Genomic DNA, 17796 nt, shown 5'->3' with positions numbered 1-17796 from the left:
CGATCGACTTCAGGAGGTGGGTTTGGTGATGAACCCAGCCGAAAGTGAATTTGTAGAAGCCCGAATCACTTTCCTTGAGGAGTTTCCGATACCCTCAAGACGAAGGGAAATAATGCGATTTCTTAGCATGAGTAGATTTGATCGAACAGTTGTGCAAAAGTTTTGTGGCGTGATTACTCCACTGATGGAATTGCTGAAGACACGTAAAAATTGTCAATGGACAGCGGACTTTCAACAGGCATTTGACTGCCTGAAAGCTGTGGTAACCAATGCTCTTGTATTGGAGAATTGCAAGGGACTCTGTGGTCAGATTGAACTAAATTATCTGATTCTGAAGACAAATGCCGAGGAGTAGAGGAATGGATGGATCGTGCAGAGATTTGTTCAAAGAGACTGTCAATCGAGAAGGAGTTTGGTTGGAGGATGAAGAACAAAGAAAAATGGACTGTATTATTATACCTGTTTGCATGTGTTGTGTTTTTAAAAAACGAAAAGGTATGTTTACTGTGTGCATTTCTTCGTGAATGGTGCAAAAGTGAAAAATGAAACCATCTTAAAGTTGATGGTTTATTTTTTATTCTTGGGGGGAGGTGTCATGTGAGAGTACCTTTAAGACATGGATGTTTAAGCAATATACCTTTAAGAAAACAGTGATGTCAGAGAGTGGGTGGAGCTGAGGTCAGGTCAGCCATTTTGCAGTTTAGTTTTGCAGTTTGGTGCAAAGGAGCTGGGTGTGTATCTGTGTTTTGCAGTGAGCTGGATCTCTGCCATGAAATACTATCTTTGGATCATTTATGTGATTTAAACTTATAATAGTGAAGCCTTTCACCTGATATGATTTTGTTTAAAGGTGTTACGTCTCTTGGAAGTTTGAAGGAACATTTTAAGGAATTATTTACTGTTGCAATATTTTCTGAGTTATCTTTGAAGGGGTGTTAAGAGATCCAATGTTTATTTAAGATGTTATGTCGAGTTAATGGAATGAACATTGTTTTGTGTTTAAAAACCCACGTGTCCATAATTGTAATCCGACACCTAGGGAACAAGCCGTGTGCTAGGAAAAGCAACAAATACATTAAAAGGAGAGGTTGGTTGAACTCCATGATACATTTTGGGGTTCTGAAAACGCCTCACCCATAATGGTGAAGTACACAGCTATGAATTTGAAGCTGTCAACTGTCATGATATGCAGGCACACACACACACACACACACACATAATATACAGCCAAGCAGCTAATGGACACAGAGAACAGGACATGACCAATAAGCAGGCAGGACACTCAGGGGTGGGATCTGACTATAAAAGACACAAGGCACTCACACTCCACCTCTTTCCACTGATGAACATCTAGAGAGTCAGTCAAGGGTGTTGTTACAATCTCTCACCTCCACCACGTGGCTAAGAGCTAGTCTGGTTCAGTCAGACAGAGTAACCACACTTAAGTTCGCAGAGTCGAACTCCGAGAACTGTGCTAACTGTGCTATTAGTTCAATAAACCTGATTGAACTAACTTCAATGTCTGGAGAATCTTTCTGATCTAAGCTGCATCCCAGTTGCAGCCAGTGTTAGACCAGTGTACCTAACACAACATGAAACCAGGAGACTACTAATTTAAGGTGGCTTACCTCAGTCCGTTCCGTGACGACCAGCAAATGTATCCCGGCACCATGGAGAAGATTCAGGCTCCTCACCAGCTCAGGATCTCCGGCAATCTCAGTGCCAACTGGCAGATATTCAAGCAAAAGCTTCTGCTGTACATCGAAGCCTCAGACCTCGAGGGTGAGTCTGATGCAAGAAAGATCGCGTTTCTCCTCTCCACTGCGGGTGATCAAGCCATCCAACTCTTCAACTTGTTTAACTACACAAAGGCCAGGACAAGACAAAGTTTCAGACCATCCTGGACAAGTTCGATAGTCTCTGTGAAGTGGACACCAATGAAATCTTTGTGTGCTACATATTCAAACATCGCCTACAAGGTAAAGATGAATCATTCAATGCCTTCTTAACTAGCCTCCGCCTGCTAGTGCTGTCCTGCAATTTTGGTGATATTGCTGACTCCATGATCAGAGACCAAATCATGTTTGGAGTTCACTCTGATCTTCTGAAAGAGCAGCTCTTAAAAATCAAGCACATGACCCTGCCAGTCGCGATTGAAACATGTACAGTGCATGAGCACGCAAAAAATCGGTATTCCCAATACAAATTGGCTGAAAATGAGAAATTTGCCTCCCACGAGGCAGTGAGTGTGCAGGCCATCTCCCGGATGCAGCGCCTCAGCATTGAAGGCAGCAGCCATCTCATGCACTTTTCCCGGAGCCCCACGCATGCACGATGCAAACGGGATAACGAAGCGGCCGACACCCACACTGCGCAGGTGCAGACGTCTGCCGTTCGCACTGCGCATGTGCGACGATGTACACCGCGTCACGATGCCGACGGCGTGACGTGCCCGAACTGTGGCAACACCACTTAAAGGGGCACTGCCCTGCAAGAGGCAGACGATGTTTAAACTGCGGGAAGCCTGGACACTATGCAGTCTTGTGCAGGTCTGCACCACCAGTCAGAGGCCAGCACTCCCAATTCCGACGATGGCACGTCCAGAATGTGCAACGACGATTACAGGATTCTGATCCTGGCAGTACAACGGATCCAGAGGACGAGTGCCCGGAGTCCGCCTCCCAAGTGGGCATCATTACCACATGAGAACATGCCACACCTACCTCATCTCGCATTCAGTCCATCCTCGCTGTGCAGGACGAATGGCGTGCGGTGATGCAGGTCAACCGCTGCTCCATCCAGTTCAAGCTGGACACAGGTGCTTCTGCCAACCTCCTCTCACAGGCAGACTTCAAACGCATCAAGAAGCCCCCCAAGCCCCCCCCTGCCAGCTCCTGGACTATAATGGTAATGCCATCACGGCACTGGAGTCCTGCCATCTACCCGTCTCCAACCGGAGTACGGCTAAGGTTTGAAATTGTCAAGCTGGACAGGGCATCCGTACTGGACAGCGCATGCCTGCAAAAAGCTAAACCTGGTGCAGCGCGTTTATTCGACGATATCCTCCAACGTGGATCTTCAAGCTGGCATTGACAAAATCCTCGCCCAGTTTCCAGATGCGTTTGATGGGATGGGCACTTTGCCATATAGGTACAAGATCCTACTGCGACCTTATGCCAAGCCAGTGGTCCATGCACCACGCCGGGTCCCGGCTCCGCTGAAGGAGCGCCTGAAGGAACAGCTCTAGGAGCTGCAGCAGCAGGGGATCATTTCCAGGGTAACCGAACCGACTGACTGGGTCAGCTCGATGGTGGTGGTTAAAAAACCCTCTGGAGACCTGCGCATCTGCATTGATCCCAAGGATCTCAACCAGAATATAATGCGTGAACACTACCTCATCCCGAAGCGTGAGAAACTCACCAGTGAGATGGCACATGCACGGTTTTTCACGAAGTTAGATGCGTCACATCGATTCTGGCAAATCCAGCTGGATGAGTCCAGCAGAAGGCTCTGCACCTTCAACACACCGTTTGGCAGGTACTGCTATAACCATATGCCGTTCAGCATCGTCTCGGCATCGGAGATATTTCATCGCATCATGGAGCAGATGATGGAGGGCATCTAAGGAGTGGACGACGTCATCATATGGTCCACGACCCCTGAGGAGCATGTTTCCCGTCTCCAGCAGGCATTCCACCGTGTCCTTGCCAATGGCCTGAAGCTGAACAGGGCCAAATATTGCTTTGGCATGTCGACACTCAAGTTCCTAGTAGACAGATCTCTCAGCAGGGCGTGTGCCCCAACACAGACAAGGTCAAGGCCATCGCAGCCATGAAGGTCCCAGAAGACAAGAAGGCGGTATTGCGCTTCCTGGACATGGTCAATTTTCTGGGCAAGTTCATCCCAAACATGGCCTCACACACCACGGCCTTACGAAACCGAGTGAAGAAGTCCATTGCCTTCGAGTGGAAGGCGGCCCATCAGGCAGAGTGGTTGGAGCTGAAAGCCAAGCTCACCACTGCACCTGTATTGGCATTTTTCGACCCAGACAGGGAAACAAAAATCTCGACAGATGCGAGCCAGGATGGCATAGGTGCGGTCCTACTGCAACGCGATGACACTTCGTCCTGGGCACCGGTTGCCTACGCATCAAGAGCAATGACGCCCACTGAACAAAGGTATGCACAAATCGAGAAGAAATGCCTGGGCCTTCTCACCGGCATTCTCAAGTTTCACAACTTTGTCTAAGGCCTGCCGACACTCACAGTCGCGACGGATCACAGGCCCCTGGTCCACATTTTCCACAAGGACCTTAATGACATGACGCCTCGGTTGCAGCGCATCCTCCTCAAACTCAGAAGGTACGACTTTGACCTGATCTACACGCCTGGCAAAGAGCTCACCATTGCCGATACACTGTCCCGCTCCATCACCGTGCTTAGTGAACCACCGAACGTCATCCAGCAAATTGAGTCACAGGTGCAGCTGTGTGCTAGCACCCTCCCGGCATCTGGTGAGAAGGTGATTCGTATCCGTGAGCAGTCAAAGACCCCCTCTTGCAGCGTGTTATGCAACATCTAGCCAATGGCTGGCAAAAAGGGCAGTGCCCTCAGTTTTTCAATGTAAAGGACGACCTGACGGTGGTTGATGGTATCCTCCCCAAACTGGACCGGATTGTAATTCCACACAGTCTCCAGAGCTTGGTGCTCCGTCAAATCCATGAGGGCCACCTGGGTGTGGAAAAGTGCAGACGCAGAGCCAGGCAGGCCGTCTACTGGCCCGGGGTCAGCCAGGACATCGCGAACATGGTCCTTAACTATATGACCTGTCAACGCTTCCAGCCAGCGCAGAATAAGGAGACACTTCAACAGCATGAAATCGAAACCTCTCCATGGTCGAAGGTTGGCATCGACCGCTTCCATGCAAATGGTCGTGATTACATGTTAATCATTGATTACTTTTCCAATTACCCTGAAGTCGTGAAGCTCTCAGACCTCACATCTCGGACCGTCATCAAGGCCTGTAAGGAGACGTTCTCCAGGTATGGTATCCCACTCACTGTCATGAGTGACAATAGCCCGTGCTTCAGCAGCCATGCATGGTCTCTGTTTGCCCAGTCGTATCAGTTCAAACACGTCACTTCCAGCCCACACTATCCGCAGTCAAACGGAAAAGTTGAGAAAGGGGTGCACATAGTGAAGCAGCTCATCTGCAAGGCCGCGGATTCTGCGTCTGACATTCACCTTGCGCTGCTTGCGTACCCCACTGTCCACTGGCATGTCGCTGGCTCAACTGATGAACAGGGATCTGCAAAAGACACTTCCAGCCAAACATGTGCCCAACCTGGATCGCCTTCCGGTGCTGCAGAAGGTGCAGCAACTCCGAGACCGGCAAAAACAGGGCTATGATGCTCATGCCACTGATTTGCCCGTGTTATCCCCGTCAGACTGGTCAAGATCCCTGATGGAGGCTGGTCAGCTCCAGCTGTCGTTGTTCGACAGGCTGCCCCCCGCTCGTATGTTGTGCGTCTGGCTGATGGTTCTGTTGTGTGACGAAACAGACGGGCACTGTGCAAAGTTGCCTGCCCGCAACCACATTCTTCTCCGTTTCCTTCTGTTGTTTTGCCACCTCCTGATACCTCGACTCGCCAGGCAACCAGTCAGGCTTCAATCACGCCCATCAAGGCGCTGTCGTCCCCACCACCACCTCTCCGGTGGTCGACCAGGATCAGACGCAAGCCACAGAGACTGGACTTATGAAAATTTGTTCTGTTTGCTATGTTCTGTGTTCTCGCATTAGACAGCTGTTTTCACATGTACATATGTCCACATCCACTGTGTGTATATATGTTAATACTGGCCTATTCTTGTAAATACGCTCACATATGTCATCCAACCATAAAAAAAAAGGGGAGATATCATGATATGCAGGCACACGCACGCACACACACACACACATAATATACAGCCAAGCAGCTAATGGACACAGAGAACAGGACATGACCAATAAGCAGGCAGGACACTCGGGTGGGATCTGACTATAAAAGACACGAGGCACTCACACTCCACCTCTTTCCACTGATGAACATCTAGAGAGTCAGTCAAGGGTGTTGTTACAATCTCACACCTCCACCACGTGGCTAAGAGCTAGTCTGGTTCAGTCAGACAGAGTAACCACACTTAAGTTGGCAGAGTCGAACTCCGAGAACTGTGCTATTAGTTCAATAAACCTGATTGAACTAACTTCAAGGTCTGGAGTATCTTTTTGATCTAAGCTGCATCCAGGTGCAGCCAGTGTTAGACCAGTGTACCTAACATGACATCAACCATCTCCACCTCGGCACTATTAATGGAGATAGGGGTGTGTAAGATACTTCACTTCCTGAAGTCAATGACCAGCTTTTAAGTTTGCTGATGTTGAGGGAGAGATTGTTGTTGTTACACAACTCCACTAGGTTTTCTATCTCCCTCCTGTACTCTGACTCATCGTTGTTCGAGATCCGACCCACTATGGTCTGTCTTCAGCAAACTTGTAGATGAAGTTGGAGCCAATTTTGCCACACAATCATGCATACAGTTCTGGTCGTCACACTTTAGGAACAATGTGATTGCACTGGAGAGGGTGCAAAGGAGATTTACCAGGATGCTGCTGGGCTGGAAGGCCTGAGCTGGGAGAAGAGATTGGAAAGGCTGGGGCTGTATTCCTTGGAGCAGTGAAGGTTTTTGAATACCTGGGTTTGATCCCGATCCTGGGTCACTGTCCGTGTGGAGTTTGCACATTCTCCCCATGGGTCTCACCCCCACAACCCAAAGATGTGCAGGGTAGGTGGATTGGCCACGCTAAATTTTTTAAAATAAATTCAGAGTATCCAATTTTTTTTGCAATGAGGAGGCAATTTAGCGTGGCCAATCCACCTACCCCGCACATCTTTTTGGGTTGTGGGGGTGAGACCCATGCAGACATGGGGAGAATGTGCAAACTCCACACGGACAGTGACCCAGGACCGGGATCGAACCCAGGTATTCAGTGCCATGAGGCAGTAGTGCTACCCAGTGCGCCACTGTGCTGGCCTGGATTGAGAGAGACCTGTTAGTGGTGTATATGATGATGAGGTGCATAGACAGGGACTTTTTCCATTCGTGGAGGAGTCAATAAGCAGAGACATAGCCTTTTTCTTCTTGCCTTAAATCTGAGAGGGAAGTTGAGGAGAAACATATTCACCCAGAGGATGGTGGGAGTCTGGAACTCACTGACTGAAAGGGTGGTTGAGAACATAAGAACTCGGAGCAGGAGTCAGCAATTCAGCCCCTTGAGCCCGCTCCGCCATTCAATATGATCACGGCTGATTTCATCTGGGCCTCAACTCCACCTTCCTGCCGTTCTCCATAACCCTTCAACCCATTATTAATTACAAACCTGTCTATCCCCTCAAATTTACACAATATCCCGGCATCCACCGCACTCTGGGGTAGCGAATTCCACAGATTCACAACTATTTGAGAGAAGTAATTTCTCCTCATCTCTGTTTTGAATCTGCTACCCCTTATCCCAAAACTATCACCTCTCGTTCAAGATTTCCACACAAAAGGAACCATCCGCTCCACCTTTTATCATATATACCTCAATTAGATCTCCTCTCATTCTTCTAAACGCGAGAAAGTATGGGCCTAAACTGCTCAATCACCAGACAAAGACTCATTTATCCCGATTCTCTGTCTTCTGTCCGTCAGCCAGTCTTCTATCCAAGCTAATAAATTATCCCTAATCCATTTGACCTTGCCTTGTGTATTAACCTTTTGTGCCGCACCTTATCAAATGCCTTCACGAAATTCAGATATACTACATCTTACAGGATCCCCATTATCCATTTGGCTCTTCAAAGAATTTTAGCAAATTAGTCAAACACGGAACCCTTCATAAAACCATCCTGACTCTGACTGATTGTGTTTGACTTTCCAAATGTCCTGTTATTAATTCCTTCTGACAATTTCCCAATGACAGATGTTAAACTAACTGGTCTATAGTTTCCTACTTTTTGCCTCCCTCCCTTTTTGAATAAGTTACATTAGCATTTTTCCAATCCACTGGAATCTACCAGCCTCGCCAGCGAGACAGCAGCCGGGTGCGTTCAGCACTGCTCAACATCCGGGTGGTCTCCCAGGCCATCAAAGCCCCTGGGCCAGGGCAGGGTGGCTCATTGGCCCTCCCCGTGGAATGTGGGCAACTTTGCACTGCCAGGTTGTCAGTGCAAGGGTGCCCGGGAGCCACTGCCAAGGGTCAGGGGTGAAGGGGGCCATGCCCATGAAGGGAGGGGGGGGTAATGAAGGGTTGGGGGGGTGTAGGGTAGGTAAGTACGAGCCTCTGGGGGTGTTGGGGGGTTGATGGATTGGGGTCCTGGAAGGGGGGAGGGGGTTGTAAGGGGGCTTGGCGGGACCTGAAGAGGGAGTCCCAGGGAGACCATAGCGCAAAATATCAAAAAGGATAGCAAAAACATAAGTACATAAAAGGGAAGAGAGTCGCTGAAGTGAATGTTGGTCTCTTGGAGGGTGAAACCAGAGAGTTAATAGTGTGGAACACCGAAATGGTGGAAATGTTAAATGATTTGCCTCAGTTTTCACGGTGGATGACGCAAGTACCATCCCAATAGTAACAGGTAATTCAGAGGTAAAAGAGAGGAACCTAGAACAATCATCAACAGGGAAAAAGTACTGAACAAGCTATTGGAATTGAAGGCAGACAGAGGTCCAGGGCCTGATCACCTACATCATCGGGTGTGAAAGGAAGTGACAGTGAGACAGGGAATCCATTAGTTATAATATTACAACATTTCCTGGATGTGGGAAAGGTTCCAGTGGATTGGAAAAATGGGGATGTAACTTATTCAAAAAGGGAGGGAGGCAGAAAGTAGGAAACTATAGACCAGTTAGTTTAACATCTGTCATTGGGAAATTGTCAGAAGGAATTAATAACAAAAATTCCACTTGTAGGAAAAACTAGAAGCAGAGGACATAATCTCAGACTAAAGGGACAATCCTTTAAAACAGAGATGAGGAGGAATTTCTTCAGCCAGAGGGTGGTGAATCTGTGGAACTCTTTGCCGCAGAAAGCTGTGGAGGCCAAATCACTGAGTGTCTTTAAGACAGAATAGATAGGTTCATGATTAATAAGGGGATCAGGGGTTATGGGGCGAAGCCAGGGGAATAGGGATGAGAAACATACCAGCTATGATTGAATGGCGGAGCAGACTTGATCGGCCGAATGGCCTAATTCTGCTCCTGTGTCGTATGGTCTTAATTTGGAAGGGATTCAGGGAAGGTCAAGGTTTGGGATTCAAGAAGGAGAACAGGGTTAATAAAGCTGTTTGAATAGAAGCAGAAAGAAGCTGAAATAAAATGAGAAATACTCATAAAATATTCATTTTCAGGACTCTGTGAGTGAGCAAAGGAATGCATGGGACTGCTCGATTATAGAGCCAGTCCAGCGTCCTCTCTGCGTGCTGTCATTCTATTATTGTTTTATCAGAGGAGAAAATACTTTGAGCCAGAGAGTTAGAACCCCAATAAACTGAAATGAGAAATCAATAATAAATATTAACATTGTAGGGCAGCACGGTGGCACAGTGGTTAGCACTGCTGCCTCACGGCGTCGAGGACCTAGGTTCCATCCCGGCCCTGGGTCACTGTCTGTGTGGAGGTTGCACATTCTCCCCTTGTCTGCGTGGGTCTCGCCCCACAACCCAAAATGAAGTGCAGGATAGATGGATTGGCCACGCTAAATTGCCCCTTAATTGGGAAAAAAATTGGGTCCTCTAAATTAAGAACAAAATTAAATAAATATTAGCACTGCAAACAAATTGGAATTGAGATTGGATTGAGAGCACAGAATGTGTAACAGTGGAAGGATACAGTTGCTATTGTTTCACTATATTTATGATACTGTAATCCTATTACTTTCTTGCAGACGTTATGGAAGGCTGTCCCATCTAAGATGGAATAAATTGAATCGCAAAGCCTTGAGTAAACTGGTGTTCAGACTGATGGAGCTTTACGACATTGACCCAGGTACATGTGATACCAGCAGGAGCCCAGTTAATAGTCTCACTATGCACATCCTTTCAGCCAACACGTGTTGTACCATCTTATGTTTTTGTTGTATATCCTCTTACATAGCTCCCGTTGTTGACTAATGTATCTACCAAAACTTGCATCCATGTCTTATACAGTTCCAAATACACTTACCAGCTGCAACTGTTAATAATTAAACTGCTTGGTGCAGTTTAGGAAAATTACATATATTTCATACATCACTGATGGGAACAACACTGATGTATACTCTGTATAGAAAATCACATGAGTGGCAAGGAGAGTTCCTTCCCTGCCCCAAAATTTCAAAATCATTTTTTTTCATTTATTCTCAAATTTGATAGTTCAAATCTATCCACATGCTCTCGCCAACCTGCATTGAAAAATACAGGGAAATTAATTACTTAAGTAGTGTCCAACTTTTATTCAATGGAGGATGAGGTTGACTGATAGAACAATTGAACATTACAGGGCACTAGAGGCCCTTCGGCCCTCGATGTTGCGCCGACCTGTGAAACCACTCTAAAGCCCATCTACACTATTCCCTTATCATCCATATGTTTATCCAATGACCATTTAAATGCCCTTAATGTTGGCGAGTCCACTACTGTTGCAGGCAGGGCATTCCATGCCCTTACTACTCTCTGAGTAAAGAATCTATATCTAACATCTGTCCTATATCTATCTCCCCTCAATTTAAAGCTATGTCCCCTCGTGCTAGCCATCACCATCCGAGGGGAAAGGCTCTCACTGTCCACCCTATCTAATCCTCTGATTATCTTGTGTGCCTCTAATAAGTCACCTCTTAACCTTCTCTCTAACGAAAACAGCCTCAAGTCCCTCAGCCTTTCCACATAATATCTTCCCTCCATACCAGGCAACATCCTGGTAAATCTCCTCTGCACCCTTTCCAATGCTTCCATATCCTTCCTATAATGCGGCGATCAGAACTGCACGCAACACTCCAAATGCGGCCGCACCAGAGTTTTGTACATTCGCAACGTGACCTCATGGCTCCGAAACTCAATCCCTCTACCAATAAAAGCTAACACACCGTACTCCTTCTTAACAACCCTCTCAACCTGGGTGGCAACTTTCAGGGATCCATGTACATGGGCACCGAGATCTCTCTGCTCATCCACACTGCCAAGAATCTTACCATTAGCCCAGTACTCTGTATTCCTAATACTCCTTCCAAAACAAATCACCTCACACTTTTCTGCAATGAACTCCATTTGCCACCTCTCAGCCCAGCTCTGCAGCTTATCTATGTCTCTCTGTAACCTGCAACATCCTTCCGCACTATCCACAACTCCACCGAATTCAGTGTCATCTGCAAATTTACTCACCCATCCTTCCACGCCCTCTTCCAGGTCATTTATGAAAATGACAAACAGCAGTGGCCCCAAAACAGATCCTTGTGGTACACCACTAGTAACTGAACTCCAGGCTGAACATTTCCCATCAACCACCACCCTCTGTCTTACAGCTAGCCAATTTCTGATCCAAACCGCTAAATCACCCTCAATCCCATGCTTCCGTATTTTCTACAATAGCCTACCGTGGGGAACCTTATCAAACGCTTTACTGAAATCCACATACACCACATCAACTGCTTTACCCTTGTCCACCTGTTTGGCCACCTTCTCAAAGAACTCAATAAGGTTTGTGAGGCACGACCTACCCTTCACAAAACTTTGTTGACTATCCCTAATCAAATTATTCCTTTCTCGATGATTATAAATCCTATCTCTTATAATCCTTTGCAAGACTTTGCCCACAACAGAAGTAAGGCTCATTGGTCTATAGTTACCGGGGTTGTCTTGACTCCCCTTTTGAACAAGGGGACAGCATTTGCTATCCTCCAATCTTCTGGCACTATTCCTGTAGACAATGACGACATAAAGATCAAAGCCAAAGGCTCTGCAATCTCCCTAGCTTCCCAGTGAACCCTAGGATAAATCCCATCCGGCCCAGGGGACTTATCTATTTTCACACTTTCCAGAATTGCTAACACCTCCTCCTTATGAACCTCAATCCCGTCTAGTCTAGTAGCCTGAATCTCAGTATTCTCCTCGACAACATTGTCTTTTTCCTGCGTGAATACTGACAAAAAATATTCATTTAACGCCTCTCCTATCTCCTCGGACTCGACGCACAACTTCCCACTACTGCCCTTGACTGGCCCTACTCTTACCCTAGTCATTCTTTTATTCCTGACATACCTATAGAAAGCTTTAGGGTTTTCCTTGATCCTACCTGCCAAGGACTTCTCATGTCCCCTCCTGGCTCTTCTTAGCTCTCTCTTTAGGTCCTTCCTGGCTAACCTGTAACCCTAACTGAACCTTCACGTCTCATCTTTACATAAGCCTCCTTCTTCCTCTTGACAAGTGATTCAATTACTTTAGTAAACCACGGTTCCCTCCCTCGACCACTACCTCCCTGCCTGACAGGTACATACCTATCAAGGACACGCAGTAGCTGTTCCTTGAACAAGCTCCACATTTCAATTGTGCCCACCCCCTGGAGTTTCCTTCCCCATCCTATGCATCCTAAGTCTTGCCTAATCACATCATAATTGCCTTTCCCCCAGCTATAACTCTTGCCCTGCGGTACATACCTATCCCTTTCCATCGCTAAAGTAAACGTAATCGAATTGTGGTCACTATCACCAAAGTGATAGTGACCATAATTCTATCACCTACCTCCAAATCTAACACCTGGCTTGGTTCATTATCCAGTACCATCTACATACTGTGTCAGGAAACCCTCCTGCACACATTGAACAAAAACGGACCCATCTGAAGTACTCGAACTATAGCGTTTCCAGTCAATATTTGGAAAGTTAAAGTCCCCCATAAGAACTACCCTGTTACTTTCGGTCCTATCCAGAATCACCTTTGCAATCCTTTCCTCTACAACTCTGGAACTTTTCGGAAGCCTATAGAAAACCCCTAACAGGGTGACCTCTCCTTTCCTGTTTCTAACCTCAGCCCATACTACCTCAGTAGACGAGTTCTCATCAAACGTCCTTTATGCCACTGTAATACTGTCCTTGACTAACAATGCCACCCCTCCCCCTCTTTTACCACCTTCCCTGAGTTTACTGAAATATCTGAACCCCGGCACTTGCAACAACCATTCCTGTCCCTGCTCTACCCATGTCTCCAAAATGGCCACAACATCGAAGTCCCAGTACTTGATCGAAGTATACTGGTCGCTTTGTGCCTGTAAAGCATGGCCGCGGCGCAACGTGACCGGTAGATGACAGGAGATTCGGCGGGATCTACCCAGCTCACCATGTTGAGCTGCTCGCTGAAAAATACTTTTCACTGTACCTCGGTACACGTGACAATAAACAAATCCAATCCAATCCAATGTCTCGCAAGATCTAACATGACCACGCGAGACTTTTGTGATGTGAATCCCGCACATTATGGGTGGGATCACTTTGGGGAAAAGCTGCATATTAGATTGAGACAGCTGGGGGTGGGGTGGCCGGGACTCACCTCCCCGACTCTCGTCCCCCCGACTCACGTCCCCCCGACTCTCGTCCCCCCCGACTCTCGTCCCCCCCCGACTCTCGTCCCCCCCCGACTCTCGTCCCCCCCCCGACTCTCGTCCCCCCCGACTCTCGTCCCCCCCGACTCTCGTCCCCCCCGACTCTCGTCCCCCCCCGACTCTCGTCCCCCCCGACTCTCGTCCCCCCCGACTCTCGTCCCCCCCGACTCTCGTGTCCCCCCCCGACTCTCGTCCCCCCCCCCGACTCTCGTCCCCCCGACTCTCGTCCCCCCGACTCTCGTCCCCCCGACTCTCGTCCCCCCCGACTCTCGTCCCCCCGACTCTCGTCCCCCCGACTCTCGTCCCCCCGACTCTCGTCCCCCCGACTCTCGTCCCCCCGACTCTCGTCCCCCCGACTCTCGCCCCCCCCCGACTCTCGCCCCCCGACTCTTTCCCCCCCCCGACTCTCGTCCCCCCCGACTCTCGCACCCCCGACTCCCGCACCCACTAGATTCTCTATCGCCCCAGACTCTCTCCTCCACCCCCAGATTATCTTTTCCGCTCCCAGGCGCACTCTTCTGCCCGCAGACACACTCTTCCTCCCCCAGGCACTCTCTTCTACCACTCCTGTCGCTCTCTTCCTCCCCCCCGCCTCCAGAAGCTCTCTTCCTCTCCCCCAGACGCTCTCTTTCACCCCACCAACCAGATGCTTCTTCCAATCCCTCAGACACCCCCTCCAGCCCTCCGGACTCTCCCCCACCCTCCGGACACCCCTGATAGTGAGTTGGGGTTTGGGAATTGCCGACACTCTCTCCCCCCGGCACTTGTCTCCCCCCCCGACACTCCCTTTCCCCAAGAAACTCAGTCTCCCCCGAAACTCCCCCTCCCCCGAAACTTCCCCTCCCGACATTCCCCTCCCCGACACTCCCTTTCCCCCGACACTCCCCTCCCCCGACACATCACCCCTCCCCGACATTCCCCCTCCCCGACGCTCTCTTTCCCCGACACTCCCTTTCCCCCGACACTCCCTTTCCCCCGACACTCCCTTTCCCCCGACACTCCCTTTCCCCCGACACTCCCTTTCCCCCGACACTCCCTTTCCCCCGACACTCCCTTTCCCCCCGACACTCCCTTTCCCCCGACACTCCCTTTCCCCCGACGCTCCCTTTCCCCCGACGCTCCCTTTCCCCGACGCTCCCTTTCCCCCGACGCTCCCTTTCCCCCGACGCTCCCTTTCCCCCGACGCTCCCTTTCCCCCGACGCTCCCTTTCCCCCGACGCTCCCTTTCCCCCGACGCTCCCTTTCCCCCGACGCTCCCTTTCCCCCGACGCTCCCTTTCCCCCGACGCTCCCTTTCCCCCCGACGCTCCCTTTCCCCCGACGCTCCCTTTCCCCCGACGCTCCCTTCCCCCGACGCTCCCTTTCCCCCGACGCTCCCTTTCCCCCGACGCTCCCTTTCCCCCGACGCTCCCTTTCCCCCGACGCTCCCTTTCCCCCGACGCTCCCTTTCCCCCGACGCTCCCTTTCCCCCGACGCTCCCTTTCCCCCGACGCTCCCTTTCCCCCGACGCTCCCTTTCCCCCGACGCTCCCTTTCCCCCGACGCTCCCTTTCCCCGACGCTCCCTTTCCCCGACGCTCCCTTTCCCCCGACGCTCCCTTTCCCCCGACGCTCCCTTTCCCCCGACGCTCCCTTTCCCCCGCGCTCCCTTTCCCCCGACGCTCCCTTTCCCCCGACGCTCCCTTTCCCCCGACGCTCCCTTTCCCCCGACGCTCCCTTTCCCCCGACGCTCCCTTTCCCCCGACGCTCCCTTTCCCCCGACGCTCCCTTTCCCCCGACGCTCCCTTTCCCCCGACGCTCCCTTTCCCCCGACGCTCCCTTTCCCCCGACGCTCCCTTTCCCCCGACGCTCCCTTTCCCCCGACGCTCCCTTTCCCCCGACGCTCCCTTTCCCCCGACGCTCCCTTTCCCCCGACGCTCCCTTTCCCCCGACGCTCCCTTTCCCCCGACGCTCCCTTTCCCCCGACGCTCCCCGCCCCCGACGCTCCCCGCCCCCGACGCTCCCCGCCCCCGACGCTCCCCGCCCCGACGCTCCCCGCCCCCGACGCTCCTCGCCCCCACGCTCCCCGCCCCCCCACGCTCCCTGACCCCCCCCGACGCTCCCTCCCCCCCCCCCGACGCTCCCTGACCCCGACGCTCCCTGACCCCGTCGCTCCCTGCCCCTCCAATCCCGTAGACCCTCTCCCCAACCCCCCAGACACTCCTCCACCCTCTGAACACAACCTCCAGAAATTCCTCCCAACTCCCCGACCCCCAGACATTCGGCCCAACCCCCGGACACTCGCCCCAACCCCCAGACACTTGCCCCAACCCCCGGACACTCGCCCCGATCCTCAGACACTCGCCCCAACCCTCAGACACTCGCCCCGACCCCCGGCCGCTCGCCCCGACCCCCGGCCGCTCGCCCCGACCCCCGGCCGCTCGCCCCGACCCCCGGCCGCTCGCCCCGACCCCCGGCCGCTCGCCCCGACCCCCGGCCGCTCGCCCCCGACCCCCGGCCGCTCGCCCCGACCCACAGACGCTCGCCCCGACCCCCAGAGTGACTCCCCAGCCTTCCAGACGCCCCCCCTCCACCACCGTTCCAGACGCTCTCCCTCCCACCACCTTCCAGAACCCCCCCGTCCCCAGCCTTCCAGATGCTCCAACTCCCGAGACTTTCAGACACCTTCCCCAGACACTTACCCCGCCCCACCAGGCACTTATCCCCCACCCCCAGATACTTACCCCCCACCCCCCCTTACACCTCCCCATTATATACTTCCCCGCCCATCCCAGACGCTTCCCCCACCCCCCACCCAGACACGCCCACAACCCCAACCTCAGATAGCATCCCCAAACACCCCCCATACCAATACTCTTTTCCCACCCACACACACTCTCTCCTCGCCCCAGACACTCACTTCCACCTCTCTGCAGTCTTTCTTCTCCCCCCCGCCACCCCCCTCCAGCAAAACTCCCTTGATCCAATCTCAATGTGCCGCTGCTTGTCTGCTTGTCATTTGGAATACAGATAGATGGCAGTGTGACCTCTGCCAAGGTGTCAGACTGTAATTATTGGGCACTGAGATCCTCCATCCTCACTGTGTGAGTTCAATGTTTAAGTGATCACATTTAACTTTGGATTTTCACAGTAACTTCATTGCCTGAGGGGACTGAATCCAGTTATAGAATCCCTCCATGATCCTGGCTGGAATCAAACCTGGGAGAAAGATTTTCAGTTTGCTGTCTGGGATGCCAATGTCCTCACTTTCCCATGGACTTGGATGTTTCCTGTACTTCCCTGTAAAGTGTCAGCTGCAGGCACAGATTGAGAACACCCTGAAATGTTTTTATTTAAGAACTCCAGGTGCTGATGAAATGTGTTGTACACGTCACAACTGAATATTACTCTGCAGGGATGTCTCTGATTCCATGGCAGAAAGTGTGTGTATTGAAAGGGGCAGGCACTCTGAGCGTTGCCCATATTGACAGCTCCTCACGACAGCCAAGTTTAAGTAAAAGCACTAGTTTTCTCATTGAAATTTTGCTACTTCTGTTTGACTTGGATTAATATGTGACGGAAATATTTGTAGGTGATGTGAATAACTTAAAATAGGAGGAATTTCTGTTGAATTGGGATGTCTGTTATAAAGAGAATCCAAAAGGGTTCCGCACTGTTGCCTCACACGCTGAAGACCCATAAGACTATAAGACATAGGAGCAGAATTAGGCCACTCGGCCCATCAGGGCCACTCTGCCATTCAATCACAGCTGATATTTTTCTCATCCTCTTTCTCCTGCCTTCTACTATAATTTCTGATCCCCATAACCCACGGGATTTGTCCCGGCCCCGGGTCACTGTCCATGTGAAGTTTACACATTCTCCCCGTGTCTGAATTGGCCATGCTAAATTGCCCCTTAATTGCATAAAAAAGAATTAAATCCTCTAAATTTATAAAGAGAAAGAAAGAGAATCCAAGGTGCATATCAAGGCTCTCCATTTAACTCAAATACAGTCTGCATTTTTCGGATATACACAGAACTCTCCATTTCACACGTGTATAAACCGTTTTAATTTTACAGATAAACACCAAGATCTCTATTTTACACATGGACATTGTTCTCCATTTTAAACATATCCACATTTTACATGTACACAGCCCTCAACACGTACACAC

At 50.6% G+C, this 17796-nt stretch overlaps 1 protein-coding gene across 7 annotated transcripts in view; it reads left to right on the top strand.

Annotated features, from left to right (window-relative positions):
- The window catches only part of exd3 (exonuclease 3'-5' domain containing 3), a 1321659-nt gene that overhangs the window by 553228 nt on the left and 750635 nt on the right, over positions 1 to 17796 (top strand). For all 7 annotated transcript variants that reach the window (XM_072488031.1, XM_072488030.1, XM_072488028.1 and 4 more), the window contains one exon: positions 9961 to 10061. In XM_072488031.1, the coding sequence (XP_072344132.1) occupies positions 9961 to 10061 (101 nt within the window). The remainder of the gene's footprint in view (positions 1 to 9960; positions 10062 to 17796) is intronic.

This window comes from Scyliorhinus torazame, chromosome 22 (assembly GCF_047496885.1).
Source record: "Scyliorhinus torazame isolate Kashiwa2021f chromosome 22, sScyTor2.1, whole genome shotgun sequence".
Taxonomy (NCBI): Eukaryota; Metazoa; Chordata; class Chondrichthyes; order Carcharhiniformes; family Scyliorhinidae; genus Scyliorhinus; species Scyliorhinus torazame.
The sequence above is the reverse complement of the archived record's forward strand: the minus strand, read 5'-3'. Positions and strand labels throughout refer to the sequence as shown.